Here is a 17,500-nt window from a genome sequence, read left to right as displayed (position 1 = left end):
TGTATTAGTTATTGTACAAAAAGCGTACGGAAGGAGAACAAATATATTGCACGATATTGCGCAGTTAGTTATTTATACTCTTGGTTAAATATATTGTAGCGTAGAAAGCTGGTTTGACTAGTTTAGGTGCTGACTGTTGCCCTGCGCTTTTCTCGTATTCCCAGTTGTTTACAATTCACTCGCTAAAAATTTAGTGCGAAAAAGTTGGATAGTAAAGAAGCTACTCGTTGTTTGTATTTTGACTCGCCCTAGCGGGCTTGTCAAAATACAGCACAACTCGTAAAATACTTATTGATACTACATACCAAAACATCTAATACGATATATATATAGCCTTTCTTGGTTACTGTATATCAAAGATCTCGTAGCATGCTGAAACCGCAGAAAAAAGTTACAGTCTGATCTTCAATTAGCGAACGAGTCGAACGAGTACAATGAGAGTTTTTCGTTCTGGTCATAAGCAATCCAAGAAAACGCAATCTCCAAACGCGCATACGTGAGCGTAAAAACTCGTTCTCGTATACCTTTTCTTGGGGCTTGCACTGAAAGTGAGATTCATTTCAGTCTCTATACTAAATCGTTGATGTGGGCAAAGAAAGGAAATAAAAACACCAGACTGTCTAATGGGGGAGTCTTTCTTTACATTTCTTGCCTCGTTAGCGTAAGGCTATCATTTTCCAACTAGTCAGCAGAGAATATAAAGTACTAAATTTTGAAAGTACATTGCAAATTGAGCTATCTATAAAAAAATGAACCCGATGTTTACGATGATCTCAGCGAAGAATACACTGGCGTCGCAGAGGTCATGGGTTCGAATCCCGTTGAAGGCACTTGAATATTTTCAGGTCTCTATAAGAGACAATTACTTTTTGTAGTGTCAAGATTAAGTGTCTTTCGTCCATAAACCGCGCTCTAAATATACATTTATTTAATTCAAAGTTTCCCTTACAGCAAACATGCACTCACCCTTCACTTCCGGACATGTCCGTAAGACAGATGATACCTGTGTACATTAAGATTATAAATTGTTAGATATTACTGTTGTTGTAACCATGAAAATTCGATTTTTAAAAAAAAGGAACCTTGTCGGTCATGGCTGGTGCGTTGGAGCTTTCGTTTCCGCTAGCAATTGATTCTCCAAAAAGTCGTCTTACAACTACTGCAGTGTAACTCATCGCAGTGAACCTACTCTATCGTTGCTCGTAGGTTAATAAACTTGTTTTCTAAGTAATGGAGACTAGCGTAAGGATGAGAGATTGGGACAAAGGGAATGTTTTTTTAAACAATTGGGCGGTTGAGAACATGGTGAATTAATTATAGCCATGGATCTTCAACTTTCAACAAAGTACCTACAGCTTTCCAGCGACATGACGTTGCTGGAGAGAACCTTAATGGCAGTAAGACAGTTCCCAAAAACCAGAAAATATATTTTAAATCCATGCTAGTTTAATTTGACTAGAGCAATGAATGTTTATTGCTTTCCTTTAGAGAGCATCTGTCGCCTCGCTATGTTTGTCTTTCTACGTGCGGAATGCTAAATGTCTTTTAATCTTGAAACAAAAATAACTGCAGTTTGATGATTAAGACTGGTTTATTGATTTTTGGCATGTGTTGCCACTGTCGTAGCAGTTCTTGCTGCTATAAAACTCTGATAATTGCACACCGGTGTGATAGCACATTGGTCTACCATGTCTTTGTCAATTAAAAGGTTGTCATATAATTCAGTATTTGCTCATACACAATTCAGGTAAATTTTCAAAAGTATTGCATTGCATCGCATCGTATCGTATCAGATCGCTAACGCTTGCCTTTTTTTATCCAGGTTTCGTATAATGTCTTTTTTCAACCAATGTATAGACAATAACCAATCCTAGACTTTGCAGAGATTTAACTGAAGAACTCGACTTAGCAGCAGTATACACTCATGTTCATTGAAAAACAAAAAACTTTGTCGTTGATATTTGATCATTGCAAAAGAGCGCAATAAAAATAGTGTACCGTATCGCTAAAATCAGGAGTACGAACAAACCTTCCACTCACCAGTTTAGTTGGTATAAATATATGAGGCCTTCTCATTGCGGTAGTGAATTAACCTGGGCATCGTGTGCTATTTTTATGAAGCGTAAAAGGCAATTTCGCTGCTGTTCACCTTTAAGCAATTCCGTAATAGGCCTCCTGTCCATTCGTTTCGTTTTACTTTAATCTTGCAGATACGAAAGGGACGAAAAGAGGAAGGAAGACTGAACCTACAACTTCATGTTTGTGATTGCAAGATAACATATAAATAAAATTAAGAACAAAGGAGAAGAACGTCAGAGCATTTACATTCGGCATAGCCTAAGCCAGCGAGAAAAACAGGGGATACGTTGAAATTTTGTGTGCGATCTTGGAAACTACGCGGAGCTGTGCATGAATTTGATCGGCCCGAAGCATCATTCCAGCTGAAGGATGCACAAGTAAACCGCATCAGCAATAACCAGAAGCGGAGTTAAATGCTTTTTCAATAACTTAGAGGAAGAATGCAAACTTGGATGTGTGGCAAATTATATAATCAAGAAAATTTGCGTTCTCTGATTGCTGCTGTCACGAGAGAGAAACTTCCAATTAATTAGGCAAAATCGCACCATCTTTTAAATGAAAAAAAAAAAGCGGGGCACATGCAACCTGCTAGCTATAGGTTACCGTGTTCCGTGTGTTTTTGGTTGCTGAAAGAATTAAGAAATTATCGTGTCTGGCTTAATCTACACCTGCTTTTGTCTTAACTTTGTCGTTTGCACGTTTTTCGTTTAATTAAATTAAGAACTTAGTTTTACTAAAATCGCGGGGTTCCTATGTTGCAGGTCACGCAATAGCAAGTAAAGAAGCATGACAAATCATGCTCAAAACAGTTTGCCTTTTCGTGATAGCGTCTTATATGAGAGAGGAAAGTCTCTTTCAATTGCAAACTTATTGGATGTCTGAACTGTGGTTATTAAAGGGGCTAGGTCACGCTATTTTAGGTAATTTTGTTTAATTTTGTTAATTATGAGCTCTAAACGTCAAATTGGCAGCGCAAGAGTCTTTCATTTGCAAAATCACGGCCACATAACAACTGAGAACGATTTTCCAGCTGTGTAAATGACATTTTGATATAGACTGATATAAATTTGAAAAAAGGTGGGCCGACGTTTTTCAAATTTACCCAAATTCAATCCACTTAAATCCTCTCCAGTTTTGCCCATCCATGTCCCTTTTTGGCTTCCCTGTGTTTTGTTAGAGTGTTTCTATAGTTTTGAACAGTTATTTTGATATTTTAGTTAATTCTATGGCCATTCGATCAGTGCTGAAATTGCCTAAAATTGCGTGACCTAGCCCCTTTAAACATGACACGTACAAGGTCCTTCACTGTACAGAGTGTAGTGTAGTGAGAAGACGCTCCAAAGGTCGCGGAAAGCATTTTTAACTGTGACTTTTGACCTATCTTCGCGTTAGGTTGCACCTTCGTTTACCAAGGCTGTGTTCATACACTGCCCAAGCACCGTATTTTTTTCAAATACCCTCGCCAGAATTCGGGTACAGTGCCTGTGCCCGAGTACAAGGTAGAGACCTTGTTCTCGGGAACTGAAATGGGCACTGATTCCCTGTGTGCACGCGTTTTTTATTTGTTTCCTGGCAATTTAGGCACAAACCACTGCTTTGTGTATGCCCAGGCACTAGTACTCTAGCACTAAGTGTGAACGCAGCGTAAATCATTTACGTAACATTGCAGAGTTTTTCCATTTCGAGTCAACTGTCGTGATCTTTGACACGTGAGAGTTGTCAACATTGAATCGTGCCTCCAGTAATGTTACTCAGGCTTACTTAGACGCGACCGAGTTGCTTTGCTTTGGAGTTCGATTCAGTATCAGGTGATATCCATTTTACTGGCCGCAGTGGTTAATTCCTCACTAGAGTTATACCTAGTTTTAAGAGGAAAGATGTATTGCTACTTAGTCACACAAAGAGAGAGAAAATAAAAAAAGCACATGAAAGAATTGAAAGATTTCACTATAAGTGCCTCTGTTAGAACATTTTGTACAACTTTAGAACTAGGGGCGAACATTCCCCCGGTAACCACCTGGCCCCAGTTGTTCAAAGGCCGAATAGCTTTATCCAGTGGTTAAGTCATGCACTTTCCAGAGTATGGTATGTACTTCACGTTATACGTTAGCCCTAGCTTTTCAGTGATTAGGGCGCTTGCCTTGAGATCCGGGGATCCCGGGATCAAGACACGTTCTGATCACTCGTTGAATTTTTTCCTGTTAGTCCCTGGCTCAGCTGCACTTGTAAACAGCCAACTAGGTTGCCTCCGGCCAGTTGGCATTCTTAACAGTTGTTGTTGAATGTTAAGACTTGGTCGTGTTTCATTGGCCCTGAAAAGCCCCTATGGGAAATGGCTAATTAAGTATGTACGAATGTGTGTCATCCTCGGAGACCTAGGGGCAGATCGCAGAGGCAAGGGGAAGTCTAAACGAGCGAAAAAAATTGACGACGAAGAAAAGCATAGTAGGGCCAGAAGAGCTCCTAGGGACACGTTCTTACCAGACCAGTTCCAAACAGTCGTGGTAATTCGGAATTCTGATTGGTGCCAGAAATTCTTTGTGTTTTTCTGCCCAATCAGAGCTTACCAGGCCGTGAAGTCGTTTCGTGGCTTCTTACACGGAAATCACTTGATCGCCATACTCGTCTGGTTCGTTTGGCAAGGTTTTGCTCAAGGAGTCTAAAGTCTCAATCACAGCACAAAATGCACAGGGTATCTTTCGGAATGTCGGCGGAGAAATACGCTGCACCTTTCGGAGATATCATTACAGTAGCGTATTTCCAAGCGTGCGAGATTTGCTTAAAGATGTCCTCCCCGATTCACCTAATGCATAGCAGTGATTAATTTTGATCTGAAAATTATTTTTATTGTGCCCCCTTTTCCTGGTCGAGGTATTTCTAGATTTCTTGCATCTATTGCTGTGGCTGAAACGTTGCTAATCTCGACAAATTATTGATCGCACGGGCCACACGCCTATGTCGAGCACGCAGCAAGACTTTATTTCAATGCAAGCCAAATTCAACGCTATCGAGCTCGTGTTCTCTTCACGGTATTGTTCACGTTGAGCCACGCGAAAGAAACTGTTGTCGAGTGTGTTATTACGTTTTTGTTCACAAAAAGGGAAAGCGAAACCTTCGGTTAAGGTGGCTGAACCAGTTTCAACGCTTTTAAGAGACCTTGTTTAGTAGAAGGATTGGCACTACAACACTTTATCACGCAACAGCAATGTTATGGTACCATGTGAAGCATGAATTATTACCGAACAAGATGCAGTCATTTTTGTGACGTAACAAATTACCATACTAACAAGAAACCCTGCAAAACACCGTGAATTTTAGCTTTAGTCGCTCATATCTGAACTACGAACTCGGTGACCCCAGTATAAATTGCACAAAAGTGATCAGCAGACCAAGATGAAACTATCCGTAAAGTTTAAAAAAAATCTGTGGAGTGGATTCAGAGCTATCTTAAATTTTCAATTATTTAAGGTGGCTCTGAATCTGCTGCACAGAATTTTTTTTAAACTTTGCGGAAAGTTTCATTCTGGCATGTTGATTACATTTCAGAAATAAAAAATGGGGGTCACCTAGTAGTTCGTTTTTTGACATATGAGCAGCTAAAGCCAAATTATGGGGTAGTTTTGCAGGACTTTCCTGTTGCCACGGTAACGTTTTACGATACAAAAATAACCAAATTTTTTTCAGCAATAGTTGGTGTTTGATATGGTGCCATAACATTGCTGTTAAGTGAAAGTTTCTTTCAAGTGTTGAAACCGGTTTGAGACAACTTAAGCCAATCTCACCATCCTCGGCGATGTCTTGTCCTGGTGAGTTAAAAAATCACCATGAGGAAAGCACCCAAACAACAAAATCAAGTTGCCACTGCTTTCCAAAATCAAGCAAAGGGACATCCGGCAAGGTGTGCACACAGTGTATGACAGTATACTAGGAAATAAAATTTGCTATTGTTGTAATGGCATATCCTTAAAATTACTTAGTTAACTTATTGCAAAATATACCATATCCTTATCCTTTAAGGAGACTCATAACAGGTGTTCAACCGAGCGCTCCGGCTTAATGCCATACATGCCACCTGAGCCACTCCAGAGGATAATGAGTCAAGATTAATACAACCAGAAATAGAGTTTGTTAGATTTGGTCAGGTTTATCTAAAAAATTCGTCCAATGTCCTTCCCTGATTTGTTTGGAAACAAGTGGGAAGCGTTATTTTGCATTCTTATAGTGAATTTTCCAAAAATTATCTAGCGGATTTTTTTTTTCATTTTTCAGCTTTTTCATTAATATAAAATTTTCAAATTCTACTTCAGTTTATAGTTTTTTCTCACATCACGTACTGGGTCAGAGAATTATGATATGGTTTCGAAATCTAAAAAAAAAAGAATACTGCTCACCGAATTAGTTTTTTCGAGATACTTTTCAAAAGCCAAGTTTTAGAGGGTCTTTGAGCATCACCGTACCATTACCATAGCAACAGTTGGGACCCAGCAAACACCCTTTAAAACATTGCCTCATAATAGTATTACACAGGTATGAAGCTGTAATACTTCTGTAAGAATTGGAGTAATCTTTTTCCATTGGACACACAACTATTAAGAGTAGAAAATCCTTTGGAGCTTCCTTAAACTAAGAAAATAATATTATTTATCTTTTTATCTGTGACCACATTTCTGTCATTCTGCAGAGTGCTCTTTTATCTCTTCAAATATTTGTCTATCTACATTAGTGCTTCAGTGAGATTTTGCATTTTGCCTGAGTATAATGTTTATGCTTATTTCAAAACCCATGCAGCTGGATACAGTTAAACAACAACAATAACAATTACCGGTATTATTATTGTTGTTCAACTGTGTCCAGGTACATACTTGTACTATAGAAGGAGTATGCTGTTTCCTTCTTTCTGTGGGAAATGTGAATTAGTACATCAAAAATCAGTTCATAATGGTTCATTTTTTGCAGTTCTAATTTGTTTCCCTGAACTCAAATATTGTGCTACTTTTTCTGATGTGTCCAATAAATCTGGTAAATTCATAAAAAAATATTGAAAGAATGTGACTTTTTAAAAGTTCTCACATTTTTGGGACGCTGTAAGAGAAATATCAAGGTTAACCCATTGACTCCCGGGAGTTCCCCATTGACGAGTAAAATCGTCTGGCGTTGGACAGAGTAAAATACTAAGTCTGGCCGGTTTACGCCAGTTTGGATGTTACAGCGAGTGAGTGAGTAATTAAGATTAAATTATATTTGCAGCGGTACTAAAGTCAGAATATTATGTGCTATCATTCAAATTATTGTCCATTATCAAAGTAAACCTATTTCAAACGAATTGCCAGCACATTTGCACAGCCTGTGTATTGCCCTTGCCAAGGCTAAGAACACATCAGCTGTTAATTTGGCAACATCCAGAAGGCACTGATCAACCGCTCTTGCTTGGAGTTGGACCAAGAATGCCGGAAACTTGTGCAAAAGAAAAAAGTCTTTAATGAAGTGTACTTTCTTAGATGACTGTGTGCTCGACATAGGAGTGTGGCCCGTGCGATCAAGAATTGGTCGAGATTAGCAACGTTTCAGCCACAGCAATTGATGCAAGAAATCTAGTAATACCTCGACCAGGAAAAGGGGGCAGAATAAAAATAATTTTCAGATCAAAATTAATCACTGCTATGTTAGGTGAATCGGGGAGGACATCTTTAAACAAATCTCGCAAACTTGGGAATACGCTACTGTAACGATACCTCCGAAAGGTCCAGCGTATATCTCCGCCGATAGTCCGAACGATTTCCTGTATATTTTGCGCTGTGATTGAGACTTTTCTCCTCGAGCAAAACCTTGCCAAACGAACCAGGCGAGTATGGCGATCAAGTGTTTTCCTTGTAAGAAGCCACTAAACGACTTCACGGCCTGCTGACCTCTGATTGGGCAGAAAAACACAAAGAATTTCTGGCACCAATCAGAATTCCGAATTACCACGACTGTTTGGAACTGGTCTGGTAAGAACGTGATCCCAGGGGCTCTTCTTCGTCGCCATTTTCTTCGGCTCTTTTAGACTTGCCCTTGCCTCTGCGATCTGCCCCTGGGTCTCCTAGGATGGAATGTATGTATGTGCATGCTTGTTCGCAGTTACCTGAGCAAGCACTGAAATCTTTGCACGGATTGAAACTATCGGATAGTGACTTATCTACAGGATAAAGTTATACGGCTTTTGAAAAATTGGGGGCCTTTCTTATACGCCGAGGGAGGCCTCACAAAATCCAGCAAGTAAAATGAGAAAAACTACATTTGGAAAGAGAAGTTTGGCTTCAAAAAGACACCGCCTCGATAAAGATTCCGGCTCAAAAACATACAAACAGGTGAATCAGATCATAGAAATCGTAAAAAGACATGCAGAACCGGGAACACTTCAGAATAACGGCTCAGCGGAAAATGGCGTCATTCTCAATATCTCAGTCTCAAATATTTTGAGTGTTTTACAAGCTCTGTTCCAAGTCTTACAAAAAGATAAACTCTCAAGGTTTATTATAACTCAAAGAGGCAATGTCACACTAATTCTACAATTCTTTTGGCTCAACACAGGACTATAAGTGAAAGAAATGGTACTCTTGTCGCACATGCAAATTTTCTGATGAGACAGATAACACTTAAATAATTCGTAGTTAGTGGAGGAGGAGACTTGAAGTCACTGGCTAGTTCCGTATTTTTAAGATAAACATATCAAGATTAATTGCAAGGTATTTTCTACTCTTAATCGATTTCCATCACTTTCCAACGTACCCCCATATAGTTCTTAAGTTGGCAATGAAAATTTAACATTAATTTGATGATGTCCTTTCGAAGTTCTAAACCTTGTCATAATTAGATCTCTTGAGTTTCATGTCGGCCTAAAAATAAACCTTGACAAGACCAACGTCATACGAATCAATGCGAAGATTCAAGCACCTATCAGCATAGTGGGTAAAAACATCAAAGAAGTAGAGGAGTTTACCTATCTTGGCGCCAAAGTCAATAAAGAAGGAGGTGGGATGGAGGACTTACAGAACAGACTTTCAAAGGCAAGAGGGACATATATCAGGCTAATTAAGATCTGGAACTCCAAGAGCAACTCAAAGAGAACGAATATGAAACTGTACAAGCCCCTTGTCTTGCCTGTCTTGATGTATGGATGTGAGACCTGGAAAATGACTAAGAGCGATGAACACGTTCTCAACGTGTTTCAAAACATATGCCATCGGAAGATTCACAGCATACGTTGGCAAGATCACATCACCACCAAAGAGTTACTAGCCAGGGCGGAGATGTCACCAGCGAGTTAGGAAGTAAGAAGAAGAAGATGGAAATTCATTGGCCACATTCTAAGGCGTTAATACAAGGTCGGCGTTAAATTGGATACCGGAGGGAAAAAGAAAGAGGGGGAGACCAAAGACAACGTGGAGAAGGACCGTAGAGAGGGAGATGAAAGAAGGAGGATGGGGTTCGTGGGACGAGGTGCGGGGCATTGCAGTATACAGACAGACATGGAAAGCTTCTGTGGAGGCCCTATGTGCCACCTGGCAAGCGGAGGATAGGTAACAACAGGTGAGTTTCATGAGAGGGGGATTGCAGGTCGATGAAACAATTTCTAAATTTTAGCGTGTAATAGCTTGTTGGCACGCTGAATCTATCGACTTCTAGTCAGTGGAATGCCACGATTCTCGGTGAAAGCTAAGTTGAATTCTAAGGTTTAATTTTGCAATCAACGGCAAGAGACGTACAAGTTGTATTCAGGATTAACCACTTCTTTAATGAAGGATTCTCAAATGGACAGCAACAACAGCTTAGAAGACGGAAAAGGAAACGTATGAGTCGTACATTGTTACTGTGTTTGTTTGTTTGTTTGTACCAGACAGTTATTTCTATTAGGAGCTTCAATGTCTTGTATAAACTGGTCTAATTGCGGGGGGCTTTCTTCGTTTTTTTTAAATCTGTGTAATTATATTGAGTAAATAATAATAATGATAACCATCATTATCATCATCATAATTGTAAGGTAAGAATCACCCCATTGTGATTGGCGCTGTACGTACTTTCACCAACAACCTGCAGAAGTAGCTTGAAAACCTGCACGTTGGTCTAACCATCCAGGCATTACCGAGATCTGTACTGTTGGGGTGTGCGGGAATTCTCCGAAAAACCCTAGAACGCTACGAGGGTGTGTTACTAGCTGCTGATAGGGGATACTCCCGTGGCAAACGCTGTGATATAGCCAGATGATGATTAAAAAAAAAAATAAATAATAATAATAATAATAATAATAATAATAATAAAAATAATAATAATAACTCAATTCAATTACACAAATTATAGCATAGCGTGCTAGTCCAATCCAAATCCTATTAAGCGACTATGGTGTACGTGTACAGCTTCATTTTAGATCCTAAGTTTTTGTCGAGTTTTGCGAGTTCCCTTGTAGTTGACAGTGAAAGAAGTAAGTGGAAGAACCCAGGGAGGACCACCCAAATTTTTTTTTTCCCGGCATTGAATTTTCAGCAAGCAGGGAAGCCAACCAGCTATAGAGCTGGGGGCAACGAAAACGAAGCACAACAGGCACGTTCAACACCAATAATGCACAGAATTGTATTTGAAAGCCAATCAAAAAGAACGAAAAAGGCTGCAAATTGGCCCGTGGCAACTTTCAAAGGTAGAAATTCTTGTTGTTATGGTTGTTTCTTAAATTACTTTTGTTCAAGTTGTTGTCGCTATGTTATAAACAGAATTGGTTCATGCTTTTAAAGCTGTGCATAAATCGAATTATGGGTGCGAGAAGAAGCTATGGTCATACTCGGCTATCGCCTCGTGCGACTCTTACGCTTCTTTCGTGCTTAGCAACCTCCCCAGTAATCCAGTAATCGGATCCGTGCTTTATACGCAGAGGATTCTGGGATCGCCAGGGGGCAAAGATTGCAAGTCGCCGTGAGAAAAATGTATGGCAGAAACTTATTCGACGTCCAAAAAAACGATTTTGGAGAGAGATCAAAGCTTTTTTCGGCACAGTTTTATCAGAAACCGATTTCGACAATGTTGATACGCGGCAAGTGTAAATTTTTGTTTGAATAACCGTCAAATATGAGATAAAATATTCTGAAAACCTTCCTTGCTTGGGTAAGAAGAATTATTGTGAAATGGTCTCAAAATACTACAAAATGAGGAATAAATGTGGAGGAAATAACTCAGTAAAGGCTTTTCAGTTGTTTTTACGTGTGTATGCGCTGGGTTTGGCCTATTTCTAAACTCAAATAATCTTGGAAATATGCCTACTGGTGATCATTGTCCCAAAGAAACAAAATATTCTTCCTCGCGTTGGAACTAAGATTTTACTCGCCCAGGAATAACAATGATGTTTTGTCGTGGGCTAGAGCTATTAATCGTGACCAATGCAAGGTTTCCATGAGTACAAATGTCTGTTGAAATAATTTTGTACGAGGTTACAGAATCTCTGAATGCCCTACACCAACTTTGCATATAAGAGGGTATGATTGTGAGAGTACTAAAACCTCAAAGACCTCAGTGTTCCAAAGATCAGATCTACAGAGAGCTAGTAAATGAAGATGACGCTTTTGTATTGGTCGAAGTCATAGTGGAGCTTGACAAGTTTGCTTAGATCCAGTGACTTTAATACATGTAGTTCTACAGGTAGATGGTAGTTTGACAGAAGAAAAGGTTGTTTGTTTACATGTAACAGCTGGGGCATATCAGATATGAATTCCAGTTGTTATCTAAATCTATCGGAACAGAGCCTGCTTTATTCTATGAAAGAGGAGCATTAAACCAGCTGCCTCGAAACAAAAGGAGATTAAAATGCTTTGCGGCTTGAGCAGAATCATCGTTATTCTTTAAAGTGATTGGACTCTCACAGAGTTTGTAGAAAATAGTAGCGGCTCGAAAACCGTGCAGTGGATTTTTCTCAATCAAACAAGAACTTAATCTATGGATTTCCTCGTGTTTCTCATCCCTCATTTCATCCCTCCAAAGAGCAATAGCTCTGTAAACACAATTTCCATCTCCTCTGACAACGATTCTCTCCTTTGAGGAGGGAGAGGAAGTAAATTTTCCAGCAGCCATAATTCATTTACGCAAGACGTAACGAATATGAAAATAGCCTAGACACACGTAAATACAGCTAAAAATACTTTATTGTGTTAATTCTCCAGATTTGTACCTAATTTTGTAATATTTCCAGACCATGACAAGATGTCAATTTCACAATAAACCTCACGCGACCAACATTAATCCGAGTAAATTTTATCTCATATTTCACGGTTATTCAAACAAACACTTACACTTGCCACGTATCAACATTACCCAAATCGATTTCTGATAAATCTGTTTCGAAAAAAGCGTTGAGCTCTCTCCAAAATCGTTTTTTGGACGTCGAAATAAGTTTCTTACAGCGACTTGCAATGTTTGCCCCCTGGCGATCCCAGAACCCTCTGCGTATGAACAGGGATCCGATTACTGGCAACTCATTTATTAACCTGCGAAATCTCGCAGAATATCGCCTCAGGCGATATTCAACAAATTGTTGACAAAGAACAATTTTCTAAGCTTATTCGAGAAAAAACCTGGAAAAACTAACATTTTTCACCCCGGCACACAAAATACGCATATTTAACTATTATCCCGCGAAATCGCGCGGAATATCGCCTGATACTTAGCCGACGAGTCCATAGGTCGAGTTGGCTAAAATCAGGTGATGTTCCGCAAGATTGACCAGGATAATTGTTTTATTATTCAACACATTGATGACAAAGCACAATTTTCTACGTTTATTGGAATAAAAAGCTGGAAAAACTACCATTTTTATCTGCGACACACAAAATTATATATCGCAGGATATATGTTGAGTGCGCACGACGAAAATTTGAACGCGCAATGACCATATATATTTGGACATTAGGGCCGTTTATACGAGAGAAAATACGCCGCGGCTTACTCTGGCCGCGGCCGCGGCGTTCATAATACGCGAAAGGAACTATTTATACGAGTATAAACTCCCAGGCCAGGATAAGCCGCGGCTTGAGAAAGCCGTGAACGTAGATTTTGACCATTTATACGGGGTGTTCGCGCCTTATGTAGTCCGCGGCCAGAGTAAGCCGCGGCTTATTTTCTCTTGTATAAACGGCCCTATTGTCACAACGTGTTGAAGCGCCCCTAAAATGAGACAGATTTCCATCTTTTGCCACTATTTTAAATACTTTTATTGATATCATTCATTCAACAGAAAATAAGGTCATTAAGGAAGGTATGATGTCCGTAAATTCCAATAATAAATATTTTCATATTGCTTCTAATTTCGCGGCAATTTGCCGTGATGGTTTTAGAAGGGTTTGTATGGAATCTTAAAAATTCGTTTATGGTCGTTGTAGCTTGAATCTGTTCTTTATATTTCATGGAAATAATCTCAGTATAAATGTCTTTTGAAAGACACTATCACCATGGAAATCCGTCTCTTTTTAGCGGCACTACAGCTGTTCAGAGTCGGCCAAAATTCCATACATTTACTGTAAATTTAGCTGTGTTTGCCCCCCAACTAAGATGGTGCCAAAAACCGTGGAAGGGTCTATTGGCTTATGAGGCAATGTATATAAAAACTGTAAGTATATTGTTCCAGGGTAACAATAAATCACAATAGTTTGCTTTAGAAACTTAAGAAGAGAATCCACCCACTCATTTGTAATTTATTCGCTACATTAAACACCAATCGAGATGGACCATTTTAATGTGGAGGTTTGGCACTTTTAGCCGAATGTGATACCATTTTGCTGTCAAACAGTCGTCGAGTGGCGTTTACGGTTAAGAAGTTACCCCACGGTTGCTGAAAGTTATAACTTAGTCACGCGAAGTTTGGATTTTTTTTTGCGTGATTGAGCAGGATAATTGTTTTGTTATTCAACACATTGTTGACAAAGCACAATTTTCTACCTTTATTGAAGAAACAAAACCTTAGAAAAACTAACATTTTTCACCGCGATACACAAAATTACGTGTATTTAACTATTATCCCGCGAAATCGCGCGGAATATCGCCTGATACTTAGCCGACGAGTCCATAGGTCGAGTTGGCTAAAATCAGGTGATGTTCGGCAAGATTGACCAGGATAATTGTTTTATTATTCAACACATTGATGACAAAGCACAATTTTCTACGTTTATTGGAATAAAAAGCTGGAAAAACTACCACTTGTATCTGCGACACACAAAATTATATATCGCAGGATATATGTTGAGTGCGCACGACGAAAATTTGAACGCGCTATGACCATATTTGGACATTGTCACAACGTGTTGAATATTAAAACTCGATATACGCACGCTAAGCATGAACCAATTCTTAAATATTTAAAAATATGTATTAGTTGCTTGTCCGTTTCCAGGTGCCGCAATCCTAAGGGACTAGACCTTTTTGCAGATACGGCAGCCATTTTGATTTCTATTTTTTCGGAAGACATTATGGGATGCTCAGGGGGCAAATTAATATGTATTTGCCCCCTGGGCATCCCATAATAGCTATTTGAAACAATAGAAATCAAAATGGCCGCCGTATCTGCAAAAACGTCTAATAGAGACCTATAAAAATGTCACTTTCAGGTTCTCTTTCTTTGCAAGATAATTCGCAGATGCATCGACAAGTGTTTTCTTTGGTCAATCAAATCATGTCATTCACTGTAACCTTTGCAAAACACTCAGGGTGTCTTTCCGTGCAGTCAAAGCTAACCGTCTTATAATTACAAATTATCTGGCTTCCTTTAAATTTTACGAGCGTCAAACAATTGGCTTATCATGGAGGCTAAGTATATACAAACTGTAAGTATATTGTTGTCCGTTTGTTCCTCCAGGGTAACAATGAATCAAAATAGTTTGCACTCATTTGTAATTTATTCGCTACATTAAAAACCAATCGAGATGGACCATTTTAATCTGGAGCTTTGGCACTTTTATCCGATTGTCATATCATTAGCAGATTTTTTTGCGTGTTTGTGGCAGGTAGTTCAGTAGAAACTATGGTGATGATCAAAGGTTCGAATGACAGTGTGTGAAAAGAGTTAATTAACCATCCGACTGGAACAGTGACGATCGAAATGCACTAATCACAGCTGTTAAATCTTCGTGCTTTACAATCATCAGATATCGTCGTCTGATGAAGACAAGCAGTAGGCAGAATGAAACTGAAACGTTGACAATAGAAATTCAAAATTAAACCAAAAGTTTAAAATTAACATGTTTGACCTGTGCGTTAAGTGTTGGTTTGTCCGAAAATATGTGCAACCCTTCTTTGATTTTAAGAGCAAATCGCGAAGAGGCAACCGAAACGTTGTGATTCTATCGCAGTTGACTACATCGTGGGACATGACTCATTTAAAATGTAAAGTTAAAAAAATTCTCACAATTGTTTTCTCGCTAATTCATTTCAGAAAGACCGCAGGGGGCACCCAACCTAAACCCAAAACAATGATAAAACTTCCGTTTCAGGAGAAACGAACGCTAAAACGATTATCTTACGTTGTTTTCTTCTCCGATTTCAAAATTAATAACTGTTTTTAAAAGGGGTTCTTCAACCAAACTACAATCACGAATTAAAGACAGCTCTCAGTATCTTCCAGGCAGGGATAGCGAAGTTTTTATTCAAGTGCTTTGCAAAAAAGATGGTCAACCGCACATGCTTACACATTTTTGTCAAACTCTACCAAACTTCAGAGGGCGCGGTGTCTTGCCTCCGGAGTCAAGGCCAGCCAATTTTTTTTTGGCCAGGATTAGAAGGAAAAATTGGGTTTGCCATCTTTTTTCCCCCCGGGAATTGGAAGTTCGTGGCAATTTTTTTTAACCTAGAGTGATTTTCCCCACACCGTCATCAAAAGATCTCTTATAAAATTATCTGATTAACAGTCCGCACTTGTACTCGTTACATTTAGTTCCGTCATTTCACTCACGTTACTTGTTTTCTTTCGGAAAACGTATTTCACGGCATTTTTCCCCCGGTAATTCTGGTTGCAATCTTAGGTAACACAGAAAACTAGAAATCTGTGTATGCTTCGCCTTCAACGGAAATTCTTACAGGCCGGTTCTTAAAAACATTTCCTTTGAGATAATCGACAGTTAGATAATCGATTACTTAAGGTAAATTCGTTGGACCCTAAATATCATATCGGCCACAAAGAAAGAAGGGAGCGGCATTTCTAGGAGAGTAAGACAAAGATTTCCAGTTCCATTTCACATAAAGGGGTGTTTCTTAAACATATCAGTTTTGACATTCGGAAAAAACGAGACAAATATAATGAGTTTGCGAAGCTTCAGTGTTAGGTAAACCAGTAAACGTTCCAAAAAGATCACTTTTTGAAGAAGACTGAATTGGACTTAACGTAATAATCTTAAAGTGGAGTTTATTCACGTTTTTGAGCTTTCGTTGACAAGTGCCGGTAAATTAATAAAGGGAAAATAATCTCAGAAAGACATTTTAGGAAAGTAAAACTGCTGAAATCGGTGAAACGATTTGACCCGGAAGATAAGAGAAAAGGCAATACGAAAAAAATATTATAGGATCCCCTCATAATTTTTTCTTGTGCGTGACTACTAAACCTAGAGATAGCGGGTGCCCAGAATGACATTACTAGAAAGAAAAAATGAAATCTTATTGGGGTTGTCCACGATTTGTGATAAAAATGTCTACTTGTAAGTTTGGTTTATCGGCATAAGGGTTTATCCGGGGAAGAAAAGAAAAATCCTTGATAGTTAAACCCAGTGGTTAATTCATTGCAGAATGTTCAGATTCGGAATCTTGGGAAAAAACGTTCAATGTGGAATACGTATAATTTGAGAAAGATCTTACTGTCAAATACCTTGCAGGGCAGATAAACCAAATCGCCTAAAGTGCAGCTGCCTTCTTTGGCTTTTCAGCTCTGGTGTCGGTTCGTGAGTTAACGGAACGGAATGATTCCATCCTTTTCATCATAGTGTGCTGTCATACACAAATAAAATTGCCAATCATATTTCGAGATTAGGTTCAGAAATTCCTATTGGCTCCTTGACTGGTTCGGTTCAAAGCCGGCCTTGTTCCTTTGCTCAAGCCTCGTTTCAGCACTGGAACGAGGAAGCTAAAAACAATATAAAATGCTGTTATAGCATGTCTCAGTTAATCCATGCTGACATCCAAGTTTATTGATGCTTACTACATATAAAATGAAAGAGCATTTGGAATTCTGCTAACGATAGCGTTAGAAAACGGGGAAACGCTCCGTCTGAAAGAGTCCTCCTTTTCTTCTTTCTCATTTTTGTGACCATGGGCGTTTTCCATTTACAAAAAAGCCAGTCGACAAAGCCAGTCGACAAAGCTTCGTACATAATTAATCCTTTTAGAATTGGGCGTTCTTAAGAGCGCCTCTCAGCAATTTTCACCT

General features: G+C 39.1%; 1 protein-coding gene across 3 annotated transcripts in view; it reads right to left on the bottom strand.

Annotated features, from left to right (window-relative positions):
- LOC138013342 (uncharacterized) overlaps positions 1 to 17,500 on the bottom strand; it is a 172,537-nt gene that overhangs the window by 145,660 nt on the left and 9,377 nt on the right. Inside the window, exons 2-3 of one of the 3 annotated variants that reach the window (XM_068860390.1) lie at positions 16,943 to 17,197; positions 967 to 1,003 (exon numbers count right to left, since the gene is read on the bottom strand). In XM_068860390.1, coding sequence (XP_068716491.1) covers positions 967 to 983 — 17 coding nt within the window. In that variant the 5' untranslated portion in view covers positions 984 to 1,003; positions 16,943 to 17,197. Of the gene's footprint in view, positions 1 to 966; positions 1,004 to 1,082; positions 1,118 to 16,942; positions 17,198 to 17,500 lie in introns of those variants that run through there. The other 2 variants (XM_068860388.1, XM_068860389.1) reach the window with 2 other exon arrangements.

The sequence above is a fragment of the Montipora foliosa genome, chromosome 8 (genome assembly GCF_036669935.1).
Source record: "Montipora foliosa isolate CH-2021 chromosome 8, ASM3666993v2, whole genome shotgun sequence".
Classification (NCBI taxonomy): Eukaryota; Metazoa; Cnidaria; class Anthozoa; order Scleractinia; family Acroporidae; genus Montipora; species Montipora foliosa.
Note: the sequence above shows the minus strand (reverse complement) of the source record. Positions and strands in the feature narration are given on the sequence as shown.